General features: G+C 44.6%; 1 protein-coding gene across 1 annotated transcript in view; it reads right to left on the reverse strand.

Moving 5' to 3' along the window:
• The window catches only part of LOC132395788 (SLAM family member 5-like), a 63,887-nt gene extending 48,822 nt beyond the window's left edge, over positions 1-15,065 (reverse strand). Inside the window, exons 1-2 of the mRNA XM_059972827.1 lie at positions 14,976-15,065; positions 1,403-1,484 (exon numbers count right to left, since the gene is read on the reverse strand). Of these exons, the coding sequence (XP_059828810.1) occupies positions 1,403-1,448 (46 nt within the window). The 5' untranslated portion in view covers positions 1,449-1,484; positions 14,976-15,065. The remainder of the gene's footprint in view (positions 1-1,402; positions 1,485-14,975) is intronic.
• Positions 15,066-16,970: the final 1,905 nt, after the last annotated feature.

Below are 16,970 nucleotides of genomic sequence, written 5' to 3' on the forward strand. Positions count from 1 at the left end.
CTTTTCTTCATAAAACTTTAAATTAAATCTTAACCATGGATGTTAATAAGATTTTTGAATTTTCTCCCTATTTAGAAAACGGCATCAGGAAGTGTAGGGTCATGCGCTTTGGTAGAAATTAAAAAAGTAGACACTGTATTCTATCTGTCACTTCTTTGCCTATTCCCCTAATCTGCCAAAGACCTTCTGCAACCATCCCTGCTTCCTCAACACTACCTGCCCCTCCTGTACCTTTGTATTGTCCTCAAACTTGCCCAGAAGTCCATCAATTCCATCATCCAAGTCAATGAAAAGAAGTGGTGCAAACAGAAACCCCTGCAGAGCACCACTACTCTCCAGCAGCCAGCCAGAAAAAGCTCTCCGATGAGGGGAGGTTTGATAGAGGTATACAAAACTATGAGGAGTATCGAGTAAATGCAAGCAGACTCTTTTGACTGAGTTGGGTGGGTGGAACTAGAATTCATGGGTTCAGAATGAAAGCTGAACATCAGGACGAGCTTCTTCACTCAGAGGATGGTGAGGGTGTGGAATGAGCTGCCGGAGAAAGTGGTGAATGTGTGTTCAATTTCAAAATTTAAGAGAAATTTGGGTAATTACATGAATAGGAGGGGTTTGGAGAGTTTGTCTGGGTTTTGGTTTAATGGACTAGGCAGAATAACAGGTTAGCATGGTCTGGATGGGCTGAAGGGTCTGTTTCTGGACTGAAGTGCTCCATGAGACTATGCATCTCTGAAATCCAAATAGATCAATTAAAGCATCCTGAAAAGAATGTGATATCCCCTCCCTCTCTCTGGGAGGAGTTTCTCCCTCATGTCTCCAGACTGAAGGGATGGACAGGGAAGCAGGTGCTGGAGTCTAAGAGTTGGCGGGTCTAAGTGCCCCGAACTTCTATGAAAGGCGAGGAAAATGTCAGGATGTGATAAGCACGGCATCAAATGGTGACCAGACTGGAAATACATAGTTCGATGGTCACAGCAGGAGGCCAGCAATACGTGCAGCAGAAAGAGGAACATTATTTACCATTCAGACAAGTATACGGGAGGGGGAGGGAGGCAGATGGACTTGCTTGGATAGATATGTTGAAGGACCAAAAAAAGGTGAGAGCTATATGAGCAAAAGGAAAAAAGGATATTGAGGGTGAAAGTGTGTAGATAGACGGAGGTATAGAGCGAGCGAGAGAGAGAGACTTGTGGAGGTAGACCGAGATCAAGGCAGTTCAACAGAAGCTGAGGAAGTCAAGGGCTGAAGGTGAAAATTGGAATTGCGTATGTTCTGAGAAAGGGTTTGAATCAGCGGATCGGGACGTAACCACGATAAATAGTGCTTTCAGTGCTAGCACTGAAAACCTGATCACATCAAAATGTTCTGTAACCTGAGATGAAACATTGAAATCTGACCTTACCGAGATAGATGGCCAATACAAAAGCACAGTTCCAGGACGTCCCCATCTTCAAGCTTGTCTGGTGAGTTCGATGGCCTTGTGACTGTCTCAGGAGGAAGTAGAGCAGGAACTGAATATGTCATCACGAGACGAGAAGTACATATTTGACAAAAGAATCATACTGGGCCCACCCAGTTCCTTTATCTGACTCAAGTTTTAACTTTCCGATTTTGAACTACTAGCTCCCTCCTCACTACAAGCGTGCAGTACTGACAAGGCTGCTTCCACTGTGGTTTGCAGAACCGATCACCATCAGCTCTCAGCAACAGACCTCATTTCTCCGGATCATTTTCACTTCTCCCCACTGCCACACAGCCATTCCGAGCCCATTTGGAGCTTCAATTCCAGAAAAAGAAGTTGGATTGTCCGGGTGGATAAACGTTTTCAGTGGCCCGAGCCTCACTGGATCGTCCTGGTGGATCAGCTATTTCCAGCTGTCCGAGCCCCTCTGGACCATCCAGGGGGATCAATTGTTTCTAGCTGCTCAAACCATAAGATATAGTAGAAGTAGGCCATTCAGCCCATCGAGTCTGTTCTGCTATTCAATCATAGGCTGATCCAATTCTTCCACTTCCCTGCTTCCATACCCCTTGATGCCCTGGCTAATCAAGAACCTATCTATCTCTGCCTTAAATGCACCCAGTGACTTGGCCTCCACAGCCACTCATGGCAACAAATTCCACAGATTTAACACCCTCCGACTAAAGTAATTTCTCCACATCTCTGTTCGAAAAGGACATCTTTCAATCCTGAAGTCCTCTTGTCCTAGACTCCCCTACCATGGGAAATAACTTTGCCATATCTAATCTGGTCAGAGCTTTTAAACATTCATTCAGATTGTTTCTATAAGATCCCCCCTCATTCTCCTGAACTTCAGAGAATACAGCTCAAGAGGTGCTAGATGTTCCTCATATGGTAAACCTTTCATTCCTGGAATCATTCTTGTGAATCTTCTCTGAACCTTCTCAACTGTCAGTATTTCCTTTCTAAAATAAGGAGCCCAAAACTGCATACAATACTCCAAGTATGGCCTCACCAGTGCCTTATAGAGCTTCAACATCACATCCCTGCTCTTATATTCTACGCCTATAGAAATAAATACCAACTTGCCTTCTTCACAACCGAATCAACCTGGAGGTTTTAGGGTATTTAGGGTATCCTGCACAAGGACTCCCAAGTCCCTTTGTATCTCTGCATTTTGACTCTGTCCTCATCTAAATGATAGTCTGCCTGATTATTTCTTCCACCGAAGTGCATGACCATACACTTTCCAATATTGTATTTCATTTGCCACCTCTTTGACCATTCCCTAAACTATCTAAGTCTCTCTGCAGGCTCTCAACACTACCCACTCATCCAACTGTCTTTGTATCATCGGCAAATTTACCCACAAGTCTATGAATCCCATAGTCCAAATCATTGACATACATCATAAAAAGCAGTGATCCCAACACCGACCCCAGTGGAACTCCACTGGTAACTGGCAGTCAGCCAGAATAGGATTCCTACTCTCTGTTTTCTGCTGAACACCAATGCTCCACCCACTAATAACTTCCCTGTAATTCCATGGGCTCTTAACTTGTTAAGCAGCCTCATGTGCAGCACCTTGTCAAAGGTCTTCTGAAAATCCAAATACACCACATCCACTGCATCTCCTTTGTCTACCCTGCTTGTAATTTCCTCCAAAAATTGCAGTAGGTTAGTCAGGCAGGATTTTCCTTTCAGGAAACCATAATGGTTTAGGCCTATCTTGTCATGTGCCTCCAGATATTCTGTAATCTCATCCCTAACAATTGATTCCAACAACATCCCAATCACTGATGTCAGGCTAACAGGTCTATAGTTTCCTTTCTGCTGCCTCCCACCTTCTTAAATAACAATTTTCCAGTCATCCAGTACAATGCCAGAATCTATTGATTCTTCAAAGGATGTCTCTGCAATCTCTCCAGCTATTTCCTTCAGAACCCAAGGATGCATTCCATCAGATCCAGGAGATGCATCCACCCTCAGACCTTTAAGCTTCCTGAGCACCTTCTCAGCTGTAATTTGTACTGTACAAACTTCACTTCCCTGACACTCTTGAATGTTCAGTATACTGCAGATGTGTTCCACTGGGAAAAATGATGAAAAATTTATATTCAGTTCCTCTGCCATCTCTGCGTCTCTCATTACAATATCACCAGCGTCATGTTCTATTGGTCCTATATCTACCATCAACTCTCATTTACCCTTTATATATTTAAAAAAGCTTTTACTTTCTCCTTTGATATCAGTCATCAGCTTCCTTTCATAATTAATCTTTTTCTTCCTAATGACCTTCTTAGTTTCCCTGTGCAAAAGCATCCCAATCCTTTATCTTCCCACGAGCTTTGGCTTCCTTGTATGCCCTCTATTTTGCTTTTACTTTGGCTCTGACTTCACTTGTCAGCCACGGTAGTGTCCTTCTTCCATTCAAAAATTTCTTCTTATTTGGAATATCTGTCTTACACTTCCCTCATTTTTTGCAGAAACTCAGTTATTGCTGCTCTGCTGTCCCTTTCCATTCAACTTTGGCTGTTTCCCTTTTCATACCATTGTAATTTCCTTTATTCCTCTGAAATATCGACACATTGGAATTCAGCTTCTCCTTCGCAAATTTCAAAGTGAAATTTGTAATATTGTGATTACAGAACCCTAAAGGTTCCTTAACCTTAAGCTCTCTTATCACCTCTGGATCATTGCACAACACCCAATCCAGCACAGCCGATCCCCTAGTGGGCTCAACAAGCTGTTCTAAAAAGCCATCCTCCAGATATTCTAAAAATTCTCTCTCTTGAGGTCCAGTACTGGCCTGGTTTTCCCAATCCACTTTCATGTTAAAATCCCCAACAATTATCATGACATTGCCTTTCTGACATGCCTTCTCTATCTCCTTCTATCCCGGCTGTTGTTTGGAGGCATATATACAACTCCTATTAAGGTCCTTTTGCCCTTGCCATTTCTTAACTCAACTCATAGAGACTCTACACCTTCCGATCCTATGTCATTTCTTTCCAATGATTTAATATTATTTCTTATACACAGAGCTACACCACCCCTTCTGTCTACTAACCAATCTTTCTGATATACTGTATATCCTTGAACCTCCAGCTCCCAATGGTAGCCATCTTTTAGCCAAGATTCAGAGATGGCCACAACGTTGTATTTGCCAATCTGTAGCTGAATTTCAAGATTGTCCATTTTATTCTTTATGCTGTGTGCATTCAAATACAACACTCTCAGTCCAGTATTTGTTGCTTTCTGTTTTAGCTGCACCACACCTCTATTGCCCTATAACTCACGCCACTGGCTTTGATTAAGCCTTATCTCCTACATGTTCTTTCTATAATCTCTGTTGCACACTATCTTTGATTTATTTCTGTTTTCCTCTTCCTCAGCCCTATCACTCCGGTTCCCATCCCCCAGCCAAATTAGTTTAAACCCTCCTGAACAGCTGAATTAAATGTGCCTGCTAGAATATTGGACCCTTTTGGTTTCTGGTGTTACCTGTCCTTTTTGTACAGGTTGTACCTCCCCCAGAAGAGGCCTCAATGATCCAGGAATCTGAAGTTCTGCTCCCTACACCAGTCTTTTAGTCCCAAAATGATATGCCTGATCATGCTATTCTTGCGCTCACTAGCAGGTGGCACGGGCAGCAATCCTGAGAGGACTACCCGGGAGGTCCCATTTTCAGCTTCCTACCGAACTCCATGAATTCTTTCTTCAGGGCCTCCTCCCATTTTTTTCACCAACGTGTACCAAGACTTCTGGCTGGTCACCCTCTTCCTTCAGAATACTCTGCACCTGATCCGAGACATCCCATACCCTGGCATCTGGAAGGCAACACACCATGCGGCTAACTCTATCAGGCTGACAGAACCTCCTCTCTGTTCCCCTCACTATGGAATCCCCTATGACTACCACATTTATCATCTTCCTCTTTCCCTTCTGCACCACGGAACCAGGCTCAGTACCAGAGACCCGATCGCTGTGTTCGTCCTCTGTCAGGTTATCTCCCTCAACCGCTTCCAAAACAAGGTAACAATTACTGAGGGGGATGGCCACAGCGGTGCCCTCTACTATCTGAGCTCTTTCCCTCGTTTCCCTGATGATCACCCATTTATCTAACTCCTGCAGACTTGGGGTGACTAACTCCCCGTAGCTCCTCTCTATCTCCTGTTCACTCTCCCTAATCAGCTGTAGGTCATCAAGCTGCAGATCCAGATCCCTAACATGGTCTCTCAGGAGCTGCACCTGGTGCAGATGTGGCCACCTGGGAGACTGGAAGATTCCCAGGATTTCCATATCCAACAGCCTGAGCATGCCCTCCATGCAGTACTTCCCTGTCTTCCCTCTGCCTCAGTAAAGCAGCCACCATTGTCAGAGACCCCACCCATCTCAGACATTCTCTCCCATCCACCAGATGACTCAAAAACCTGAAGGCATTCACCAGCAGGATCAAAACTGTTGGCAGATACAGTGGGGACAATTAAGAAACTGTAACACAGGCAGATGGATGATAGAAAATTTAAGAGCAATGCTGGAAGTTCAAAGGTCTATTGTATAGTCAAAGTATGCATGTAGAACACAACTCTGATTTTGCCTTCTCCAGATAGCCAAGGAATATTGAAAGATCATGAGTATGGATAAAAGAAAAGACATCAACTCCCCCATCCCCGGCACAAAAAAGAATCAAAACAGAATAGTGTTTATTTCATTTCTTACATCTATCTCTCAACATGAGGGATTCAAAATCTTAATGTTGCATCTCCGTTGCCACATGTTGCCCAAACACTAAGATTGTGCATGTTATTGTTTTGTATACGTATTTACAATCAGATACAATGTCCAGTCAGATATACAATCAGATCAATGCGTATTGATAAATCTAATTGCCTGGTGAAAGAAGCTATCCCGGAGCCTGCTGTTCCTGGCCTTTTGCTGTGGTACCTCCATACGGAGGCAGCCAAAACAATTTGAGCTTGGGGTGGCTGGAGTCCCTGATTATCATCTGGGCCATTTTTATGCACCTGCTGCTGGAAATGTCCTGAATAGAGGTGGAAAATGACCCACTATAGACCTCACTGCTTCTGTGACAGTCCTCAGGCCCTATTGACCTGCCTGTCTCTACAATCCTCTCCAAACCCCATAGACCTCCCTGTCTCTTTAATCTCCTCCAGACCCTATATTCTTCTCTCTCTAATCTCCTCGAACATATATAGTCCTCCCATTCTCTGTAATCCCCTCCAATACCTTTGGTTCTCCCTGCCTCTGCAACAGCCCCCAACCCCTCTAAAATTCCTTGTTACTGCGACGTCCTCCAAGCCTCATAGACCTCACTGCCCCTGTGATGGTCTCCAGACCCTGTAATCCTCCCTGTCTAACCCTAACCCTAACCACTATAGATCTCACTGTCTCTGTAACCCCCTCCAGGCCCAATTGACCCCCTCTATCTGTAAGCCTACAACCCCAATAGGCCTTCCTGTCTCTGTAGCCCCCTCCAAGCTGCATCAACTTTGCTGGCTCTGAGATAGTCACCAGATTCTAAAATCCTCCCAGTCTCTGGAACCCCATCTTTGTCCTTCCTGTCTCTGGAAACCCAAAAACCATTGTACAGTAAACCTCCCTGTGTCTGTAACCTTCCAGATCCCATAGACATCACTGTCTCTGAAACAGCCTCTGATCCTTTCAGACCCTCCTGTCAACGTAACCCCCTCCAACCACTCTGGAGCTTCCTTTCCCTGTAACCCTCTCCAATTTCCATAGAGCTCCCCATTTCTGAGATAGTCTCCAAACCCTATAATCCCCCTCCAGGTCAAATAGACCACCCTACATCTATAACACCCACCAAATGCTATAGATCATCCTGTCTCTGGAAATCACTCCCAACCCCATATTCCTCACTGTATCTGAATCAGTCTCCAACCCTTACAGCCTCCCTGCCTTTGTAACACTCTCCAACACCTATTGACCCTCCTGTCTCTGTAACAATGCAGAGCCCATGGACCTCCTTGTCTCTGTAACCCCCACCTACCTCTGTAGAACTCCCTGTCTCTGTGACAGTCACCAGACCCTAGAGACCTCCCTGTCTCTATAACCCCACTCGAACCTCTTTCCACCTCCCTCTCTGTAACCCCACTCCAACCCCTTGTCTCTGAAAACCCTCCAACCGCTATAGACCTTCCTGCCTCTGGAAACCCACTCTGAGCTCCATAGACCTTCCTGTCTCTGAGACAGTCTCCAGATTCTATAATCCTTTCTATCCCTGTAAACCCCTCCAGACCAGATACATCTTCATGTCTCTGTAAACCCCTCAAACCACCATCGACCCTCCTGTCTCTGTAACTCCAGCAGACCATATAGACCTCTCAATCTCAGTAACCCACTCCATCCCCTATAGATCACTCTTTCTCTGTCACCTCCTCCAAGCCCTCACTTTCTGTGTAAGCCCCTCCAACCGCTATGGACCTCTCTCTGTGTAGCCCCCTCCAGAACATAAAGACACATCTGTCTCTGTAACCCACTCCAGTAACTGTTGCCTTTCCTGTCTCTGTAAACCCTTGCAGGCCACATGGACCTCCCCAACTTTGTAACTTCCTCCATTCCCTTTACTGAATCCTGTCTCTGTAACCCCCTCCAACCTCTATAGAACTCACTGTCTCTATGACAACATTCAGACCATGGAGACCTTCCTCTGTAGCCCCAGTCCAACCCCGAAAGACCTCACTTTCTCTGTCACCCTCTCCGAGCCCTTTAAACCTCCCTGTCTGTGTGACTGACTGCAGACCCGACATACCTTGCTGTGTCTGTATCCTGCTCCAAATCCTATTGACCCCACTGGCTCTGTAACTCCCTCTAAACCCCTTTAGACTTCTCTATGTAACTGCTTCCAATCCCTACAGAATGCCGTCTCTGTAGCCCCCTCCAAAAACTATAGACCTCCCTGTCTCTGTATCCCCCTCCAACCCCTATATAGACCTATCCATCTCTGTAATACACTCCAAAACCTATAGACCTCTCTGTCTCTGTAATCCCCTTGAACCCCTATAGACCTCCCTGTCTCTGTAATCCATTCCAAAGCCTATAGAACTCCGTCTCTAATTCCCCTCCAACCACTATAGATCTGCCTGTTTCTATAACCACCTTCAGACTCTATCAACCTCTCTGTCTCTGTAACAAACCACAACTCCAATTGAACTCCATGTCTCTGTAACCCCCTCCAGACCTTATCGACCCCCGTCTCCGTAACAGTCTAGAATTCCAATAGACCTTCCAATTTCTGTAACCCCTCCAAACCCTCCCTGTCTCTGTAACACCCTCCATATCCCTATAGATAACGATCTCCAACCCCTACAGATCTCCCTGTCTCTGTAACCCCCTCGATATCTCTATAGATAACAATTTCCATCCCCGATAGACCTCCATGTCTCTGTAACACCCTCCAGACCTTATCGACCCCCGTCTATGTAACAGTCTAAAATCCCAACAGACCTTCCTGTTTCTGTAACCCCTCCAAACCCTCCTTGTCTCTGTAACCCCCTCCATATCCCTATAGATAACAACCTCCAACCCCTATAGACCTCTATGTCTCATTAACCCCCTCCATATCCCTATAGATAACAATTTCCAACCCCAATGGTCCTGCCTGTCTGTGTAACAACTTCCAGATTACATAGACCTGCCTGTCTGAGTAACCCCCCCTCCAACCTCCATGGACCTTCTCTCTCTGAAACCCTTCCACATCCCACAGACCCATAGTGAATGGTGACTCCTTTGCATTATTGGAAACAGCTTTATTTCTCAGTTTGATATCTCTTTTTTCCCCTTTCAAGGTTCCTTTGAAGACCCTGACCTGAAGATAAACTCTGACTTCGGATCTTTGTGGGAATGGGACCCGCTCTCCGCCGCTTTTTGATATCCCAAGGACGCGCTCTGGAAGACTGGTTCAGCTTCAGGCTGCTGGATTTTCGTGCCTCTGGAGACGGGCTGATTCAAGGCTGACTGACATGTCGCGGGAGAACACGGAAGATCGGAAGCAGCGGGCTTGCTGCTGGCTGTGTGTCCAGAGGTACAGAGCTCAGAAAAAAGCGAGACCACAGACTTTTAACACCATAAATCAGTGAGTTGTTTTGTAGTGTCTCCCTTCTCGCTGTGAAATGGTGCCGCCTCTTTTTTCCCTTTTTCTGGAGAAAGGGAGTCTGTGGGTTGTCAAATTACCGGGTGAGCGAGTAGTCTTTGGGGTACTGCAAGACTGTGTCTTTATTGATGCTTTGCTGCACATTTGAGTGCTTGGTGGAAAGTGTTGAAGCATTTTTGCTCTTGTGGGGGAAGTTGGGAGGGGCTTTGGTGTTTTATCATTTTAACTGTCTTTCATTCTTTGGGGCACTCCTCAGTTTTCCTGGATGTTTACAAAGAAAAAGAATTTCAGGTGACATTAAATGTACCTATTGAATCCTCCCTGTCTCTAACAGCACTCCAACATTTATTGACCTTCCTGTTTCTGTAACGTCTTACCAGCTCCATAGATCTCCCTGTCTCTGTGATAGTCTCCACAAACTATAACCCTCCCTGCCTCTGGAACCCCACCAGACCATACAGACCTCCCTGTCTCTGTAACAGACCCTATAGTCTTTGTCTCTATAACAGCCTCCCTATCTTTATAATCTCATGCAGCTGCTTTAGATCTCCCTCTCCAGGTAACTCTCTCCAACCCCTGTTGACCTTCCTTTCTCTGTGATGCCCTCCAACCGCTATAGACCTTCCTGCCTCTGTAATCCTCTGAAGATGCCACAGACCTCCCAATCTGTGTAATTGCCTCCAGACCATGTACACCTCCTTGTCTCTGTAACCCCCTCCAGACCAGAAAGGCATTCCAGTCTCTGTAACCCCCTCTAAAACCTCTTGATCTTCCTGTCTCTGTAACAACCTGAAGACCCCATAGACATCCCTGTCTCTGTAGCGACATCAACCCCTATCAACCTCACCGTCTCCACACCCCAGAGACCTCCATGACCCTGTAACCCCCTCCAGATCATATAGATCTCCCTACCTGAGTAACCCATTCCAACCACTATAGACCTTCCTGTCTCTGAGTCCCCCTCCAGTCCACGTAGACCTCCCTGTCACTGTATACCCCTCCAAACCCCAGAATCTCCATCTCAGTAACCCCTTCCAACCCCAGTAGTCCTCCCTGTCACTGTATACCCCTCCAACCCCCGGAACCTCCATCTCAGTAACCCCTTCCAACCCCAGTAGTCCTCCCTTTCACTGTATACCCCTCCAAACCCCAGAATCTCCATCTAACCCCTTCCAACCCCAGTAGTTCTCCCTTTCACTGTATACCCCTCCAAACCCCAGAATCTCCATCTAACCCCTTCCAACCCCAGTAGTCCTCCCTTTCACTGTATACCCCTCCAAACCCCAGAATCTTTATCTCAGTAACCCCCTCTAGACGACATAGACCTCCCTGTCACTGTATACCCCTCCAACCCCCAGAACCTCCATCTCAGTAACCCCCTCCAGATCACGTAAACCTCCCTGTCACTGTATACCCCTCCAACCCCCAGAACCTCCATCTCAGTAACCCCCTCCAGATCACGTAAACCTCCCTGTCACTGTATAGCCCTCCAACCCCCAGAACCTCCCTCAGTAACCCCCTCCAACCACAATTGTCCTCCCTTTCACTGTATACCCCTCCAACCTCTCTAGACCTCCCTGCCTGTATAACACACTCCGACCATAGACCACCCTGTTTGAATAACCCTCTCCAGACCATAGACATCCCTGTCTCTGCAACTCAATCCAAAATCTATTGATCTCCCTGTCTTTGTAACCCCTCCAAGCCTTAGAGACCTCCCTGTCTCTGTAACAGCCTCCAGACCCTTTTGTCCTCCATCTTTATAACCCCCTCCAAATCATATAGACTTCCTTGTCTCTGTAACACCAACAATTGTAGACCTCCCTGTCTCTGTAATCTGCTCCAATCCTAATAGAATTTCCTGTTTCTGTAAAGCCATTCAACAACTTTAGATCTCCTTGTCACTGTAAACCCCACCAAACCTTATAGGCCTCCCTGGCTCTCCAACATACTCCAACCCCTGTAGACATCCCAGACTCTGCAAAACCCATCCAAACACTATAGACCCTCCTGTCACTGTAACAGGGGTCCTCCAACCCCTATGCTTCCAGCTCTGAACACCCCTCCAACCTCTATAGAACTTCCTGTTTCTGTGACCATTTCCAGACCCAAGAGACATCCCTGTAGCCCCACTCCAACCCCGAAAGACCTCCCTTTCTCTGTCACCATCTCCGAGCCCTTTAAACCTCCCTGTCTGTGTAACTGACTGCAGACCCGACATACCTTGCTGTGTCTGTAACCTGCTCCAAATCCTATTGACACCACTGGCTCTGTAACACCCTCCAAACCCCTTTAGACCTCTATGTAACTCCTTCCAATCCCTACAGAATGTCCCCTCCAAAATCTATAGACCTCCCTGTCCATTTCCAGACTCAAGAGTCGTCTCTGTCCCTACATCCCCTTTAGACTTTCCTCTCTGTAAACTCACTCCAACCCCCATTTCAGTAACAGTCCCTAGATCCGACAGACCCTCCCCTGTCTCTGTAACAGCCTCTAGACCCTATGTAACTCCATGCGTCTGTAACCCCCTCCTCTATAGAACTCCTTGTCTGTGACACCCCTCCAACTCCTATAGATAATCCTAGCTCAGTGACAGTCCTCAGACCTGAGACCTCCTTGTCCCAATAACCCCAAACAAACCATTTAGACCTCCCTCTCTGTAATCTCCTTTAGACCTCCCCCTCTGTAATCTCCTTTAGACCTCCCTCTCTATAATCTCCTTTAGACCTCCCTCTCTGTAATCTCCTTTAGACCTCCCCCTCTGTAATCTCCTTTAGACCTCCCCCTCTGTAATCTCCTTTAGACCTCCCCCTCTGTAATCTCCTTTAGACCTCCCCCTCTGTAATCTCCTTTAGACCTCCCCCTCTGTAATCTCCTTTAGACCTCCCTCTCTATAATCTCCTTTAGACCTCCTCTTTAACCCCACTCCAACCCCTATAGGCCTTTATGTTTCTGAAAATCTCCAGATTCAGATTCAGTCAGATTCTGACTTCCCTTTATCTATAACCCATCCAGCACTTTCAGACCTCCCTTTCTCTAAAGGGGTTGGAGGAGGCTTGTGGCTGGGATCCCAACATTTATAGGAATCCCAGTCTCTGTTGCCTCCTCCAACCCTTTTAGACCTCCCTGTTTCTGTCACCCCCTCCAACTTCTGTAGAAATTCCCTGTCTCTCTAATCCCATCAGACCACTATTGACCTCCATATCTCTACATACCCCTCCAACACCAAAAGACCTCCCTGTATCTGAAACAACCTCCAGATCATATAGAACTCCCTGTCTCTGTAACCACTTCCAAACCATATAGAAACACCTGTCTCTGTAAGTGCCTTCAACCACCATGGACCTTCCTATCTCTGGAAACTCCTCCAGACCCAATAGACCTCACTGTCTCTGAACAGCCTCCAACCTTTTCTACCTCCCTGTTTCTGTAACAGCCTTCAACCCCAAAAGACCTTCCTGTCTCTGCATCCCCCTCCAAGCTCCATAGGCCTTCCTGTCTCTGAGATAGTTTCCAGATCCTATAACCCTCCCTGTCTCTGGAACCCCACCAGACCATATAGACCATAGTCTCGGCAAACCTCTCCATCCTCTGTTTCTAGAACTCCATTTGAACCCTTTACACCTTCCTCTCTGTAATCCCATCGTACAGACCACCCTTTCCCTGTAAACCACTCCAACTCTATAGACCTCCCCTCTCTGTAACATCCCTTCAATCGCTATAGACTGAGAGTCTGTGAGTCTCTGGACTCTTTGGATTTCCCTTTCTCTATAAATCCCATCAACCCCTTTAAACCTCCTTGTCTCTGTAACAGCCTACAACCTCTTTAGAGCTCCCTATCGGTAACACCCTCCAAACCCTATAAACCCCCTCGTCCATGGAACCTCTCCAACCCCTATAGACCTTCCTGTCCTTGTAAGCACCTCCTATCTCTATAGACAACCCTATCTCAATAACAGTCTACAACCTCCAATGACCTCCCTGTCTCAGTAACCATCTACAATACCGACCCTATCGACATTCCTCTGTCCATAACAGTCTATAACTCCAATAGACCTCCCCAATTCTGTAATTCCCTCCAACCCCTTAAGTCCTCCATATGCCTGTAACCCCCTTCAATCCCAATAGACCTCTGTGACACAATAACTCCCTCCAACCCCAGTAGATCTCCCTGTCAGTTTCCACACCCTATAAGATTTCTGATCACAAGAAAAAGGAGCAGAAGTAGGCCATTCAGCTCCACCACTCCACCATGAGCTAAACTATTCTCCCATCTAGTTCCAATTTCCGGCTATTACCCCATATCCCTTGATACCCTGACTAATTAGATACCTATCAATCTCCTCCTTAAACACCCTCAATGATCAGGTCTCCACAGCTATATCCTCTTGTCCTGGCTGTAGCCATATATCCACAACACTCTGGCAAAAAAAAAAATATTTTCTCATCTCTGTTTTAAATGGGTACCCTCTAATTCTAAGACTGTGGCCTCTTGTCCTGGATTAACCCACCAAGGGAAACAGCCTTTCCACATTTACTCTGTCCAACCCTTTCAACATTCAAAATGTTTCTATGAGATCCCCTCTCATTCTTCTATACTCTAATGAATACAGTCTAAGAGCTGACAAACACTCCTCATATGTAAGTCCCTGCGTTCCAGCAATCATCCTCGTAAATCTTCTCTGAACTCTCTCCAACATCAGAACATCCCTTCTAAGATAAGGGGCCCAAAACTACACACTGTATTCCAAATGAGGTCTCACCAGTGCCCCATAGAGCCTCATCAACACCTCCTTACTCGTATACACTATTCCTCTTGAAATGAATGTCAACATAGCATTCTCTTTCCTTACTGCCGATCCAACCTGGTGTTTAACCTTTAGCATATCCTGCACGAGGATCCCCAATTCCCTTTGCACTTCCGATTTTGAATTTTCTCTGTACATTTCTCAACATTGTATCTCATCTGCCATTCCTTTGCCCACTCTCATAAACTGACCAATCTCTCTGCAACCTTTCCATTTCATAAACACTTCCTGCTCCTCCACATATCTTGGTGTCATCCACAAACTTAGCCACAAAACCATTTAATCCATAATCTAAGTCATCCATATACAGTGTAAAAAGAAGCAGCCCCAACACTGAACCCTGCGGAACACCACTAGTAACCAGCAACCAGCCAGAGTAGGATCCCTTTATTTCCACCCTTTGCTTTCTGTGATCAGCCAATGCTTCACCCATTCCAATATCTTGCCTGTAATTCCATGGGGTTGCAGTTTATTAAGCAGCCTCTTATGTGACACCTTATCGAAGGCCTTTTTGAAAATCCAAACAGACAACATCCACAGACTCTCCCTTGTCAATTTTATTTGAGATTACCTCAAAAAATTCCAATAGGTTGGTGAGGCAGGATCTTCCCTTTATGAAACAATGCTGGACTCCATCTCCCGCTTAAGGACATGTAAGACTTAGTAGCTTGCTGTCCGCCTTTAATATCTCCCTTTTCCGATTGAAACTTTGAAATGGCTTGAGTGAAGTGTCTCGCAGTGTAAAGACTGATAAGATTGGAAGATTTTATGGTTACAGAAAGTCTTTACCTTAAAATGCATTTTTTTATCTCTGAAAAAGACTGGTTTGGATGGTTTTAACCTCAGAAGATTTAGTGGGAGAACTGTTGATAGGCTGTAGTTAAGTTTGAACCATCTAGAATTTTTTTTCTGCAGCATTTAAATGAATTAATTGCTTTTTTTAAATTCCGTATCCTTTAGTGAAGATCTTTTAAGTAATTATTTGGATTTCCTTGTGTTTTAAAGATAGATTGGACAATTTAAAGATGGCGATTGTTTTTCTTTTGTGCAAATATTTCAAGAATATTATGAAGGTTACTCTCAAATTGAAGGTTGTCTTGTTTTACAAAAAAAGACCACTATCCTTCCAAGTTAATTATATTGAGATATACTTCGATTGTAATGAGATTTATGTTCAGTAGAGGGAGACAGAGATGACTTTTTAAAAATGTTTTTTATTACTTAGGTGGGCGGAGCTGTATCTGCATCTATGCTTTCCTTGGGGATTGCGTCAATTGATATCGACTTGTTTCTGGGCTTTGTAGTTTGGGTGGGTTTTTCCTTCTTTTCTTATCCCCATTATGGAATCCTGGAACATACGCTAATTATTTTTATTGTTGTTCATCTCTGCCATTTTCGACCACCTTATCCTGACATGCATCTAATTACTCTTTTTTAGATACAAAGTTTCATGATAATATCTAAACAGTTAAATGTTTTAACTTGGAATGTTCGTGGTTGGAATCATCCTATTAAGCGAGAAAACATTTCAAGTTATAAATCGACTCCAGCCTAATATAATCTTTACTCAAGAGACGTATATCAGGTAAAAATCAATTTTTTAAATTCTGGAAGGATCTTCAGTTTCATGCAAATTTCCAAAGTAAAACTAGAAGAGTCTCTATTTTTATTGATTCTAATATTCCTTTTAACGAGGAGGATATTATAGCCAATATTAATGGTAGATTTTTGAAAACTATTTCCTAGTATAGGCAACTACTGTGATAGATGTAAAACTGAAATAGCAACTTTGTCGTGTTATGTTCTGGTCATGTTCTTTGTTAAAATTATTTTGGAAATCTTTATTTTCTACAATTTCTAAAGCTCTGAAAATTAGTTTACAACCTAATAGACTGACTGTTCTATTTGGAATAGTTCCACATCATATTCAGGGTATTTCATCTTCAGATCAACATGTAATTGCATTTGTTACATTATTGGCAAGAAGGGCTTTTCTGTTAAAATGGAAAGGTATCTCTTCCCCTACATCAATTGAAAGGTTTTCTCAAGTAATGTTATATCTCAGTTTGGAAAAAAATTAGAAGTAGAACTTTTGAATCCTGATTCGATTTTGAGGGAAATGGGGTTCTTTCGCCAAATATTACCATTGAATTTGAATTATTCTATATGGTTTCCTTCCAATTTTATTTTTTTTAAATATGAATTGGCAGTTGATGACTCTTTCTCTTTGTATATTTAGATGATGGTTAAACGTATTGCTCTGGAGGGTAGATTCCTAATGGTTCTTTTTCCTCTTTTTTTGTAGTTATAGGGTTTTTTTTTTCTTAGACAGGTTTTTTTTCCCTTCTTTTTCCTATACATATATTTTCTTTTGTTACGTACTCGTGACACATGACAGTGGTGCCCTTGTCATGTGACTGGGGTTGAAGCTGTACTGGACTTGAGGTGATGGTCTTGTGATGGTGGAATGACGTCATTTTCCCGCCAGTAGAGATCATGTGATGGGTTTTTTACAGGTTATAAAAGGTAGACCCCACCCTGTGAGGAGGGGCAGTTCGTGGCTGGA

Source organism: Hypanus sabinus, chromosome 6 (assembly GCF_030144855.1).
Source record: "Hypanus sabinus isolate sHypSab1 chromosome 6, sHypSab1.hap1, whole genome shotgun sequence".
Classification (NCBI taxonomy): Eukaryota; Metazoa; Chordata; class Chondrichthyes; order Myliobatiformes; family Dasyatidae; genus Hypanus; species Hypanus sabinus.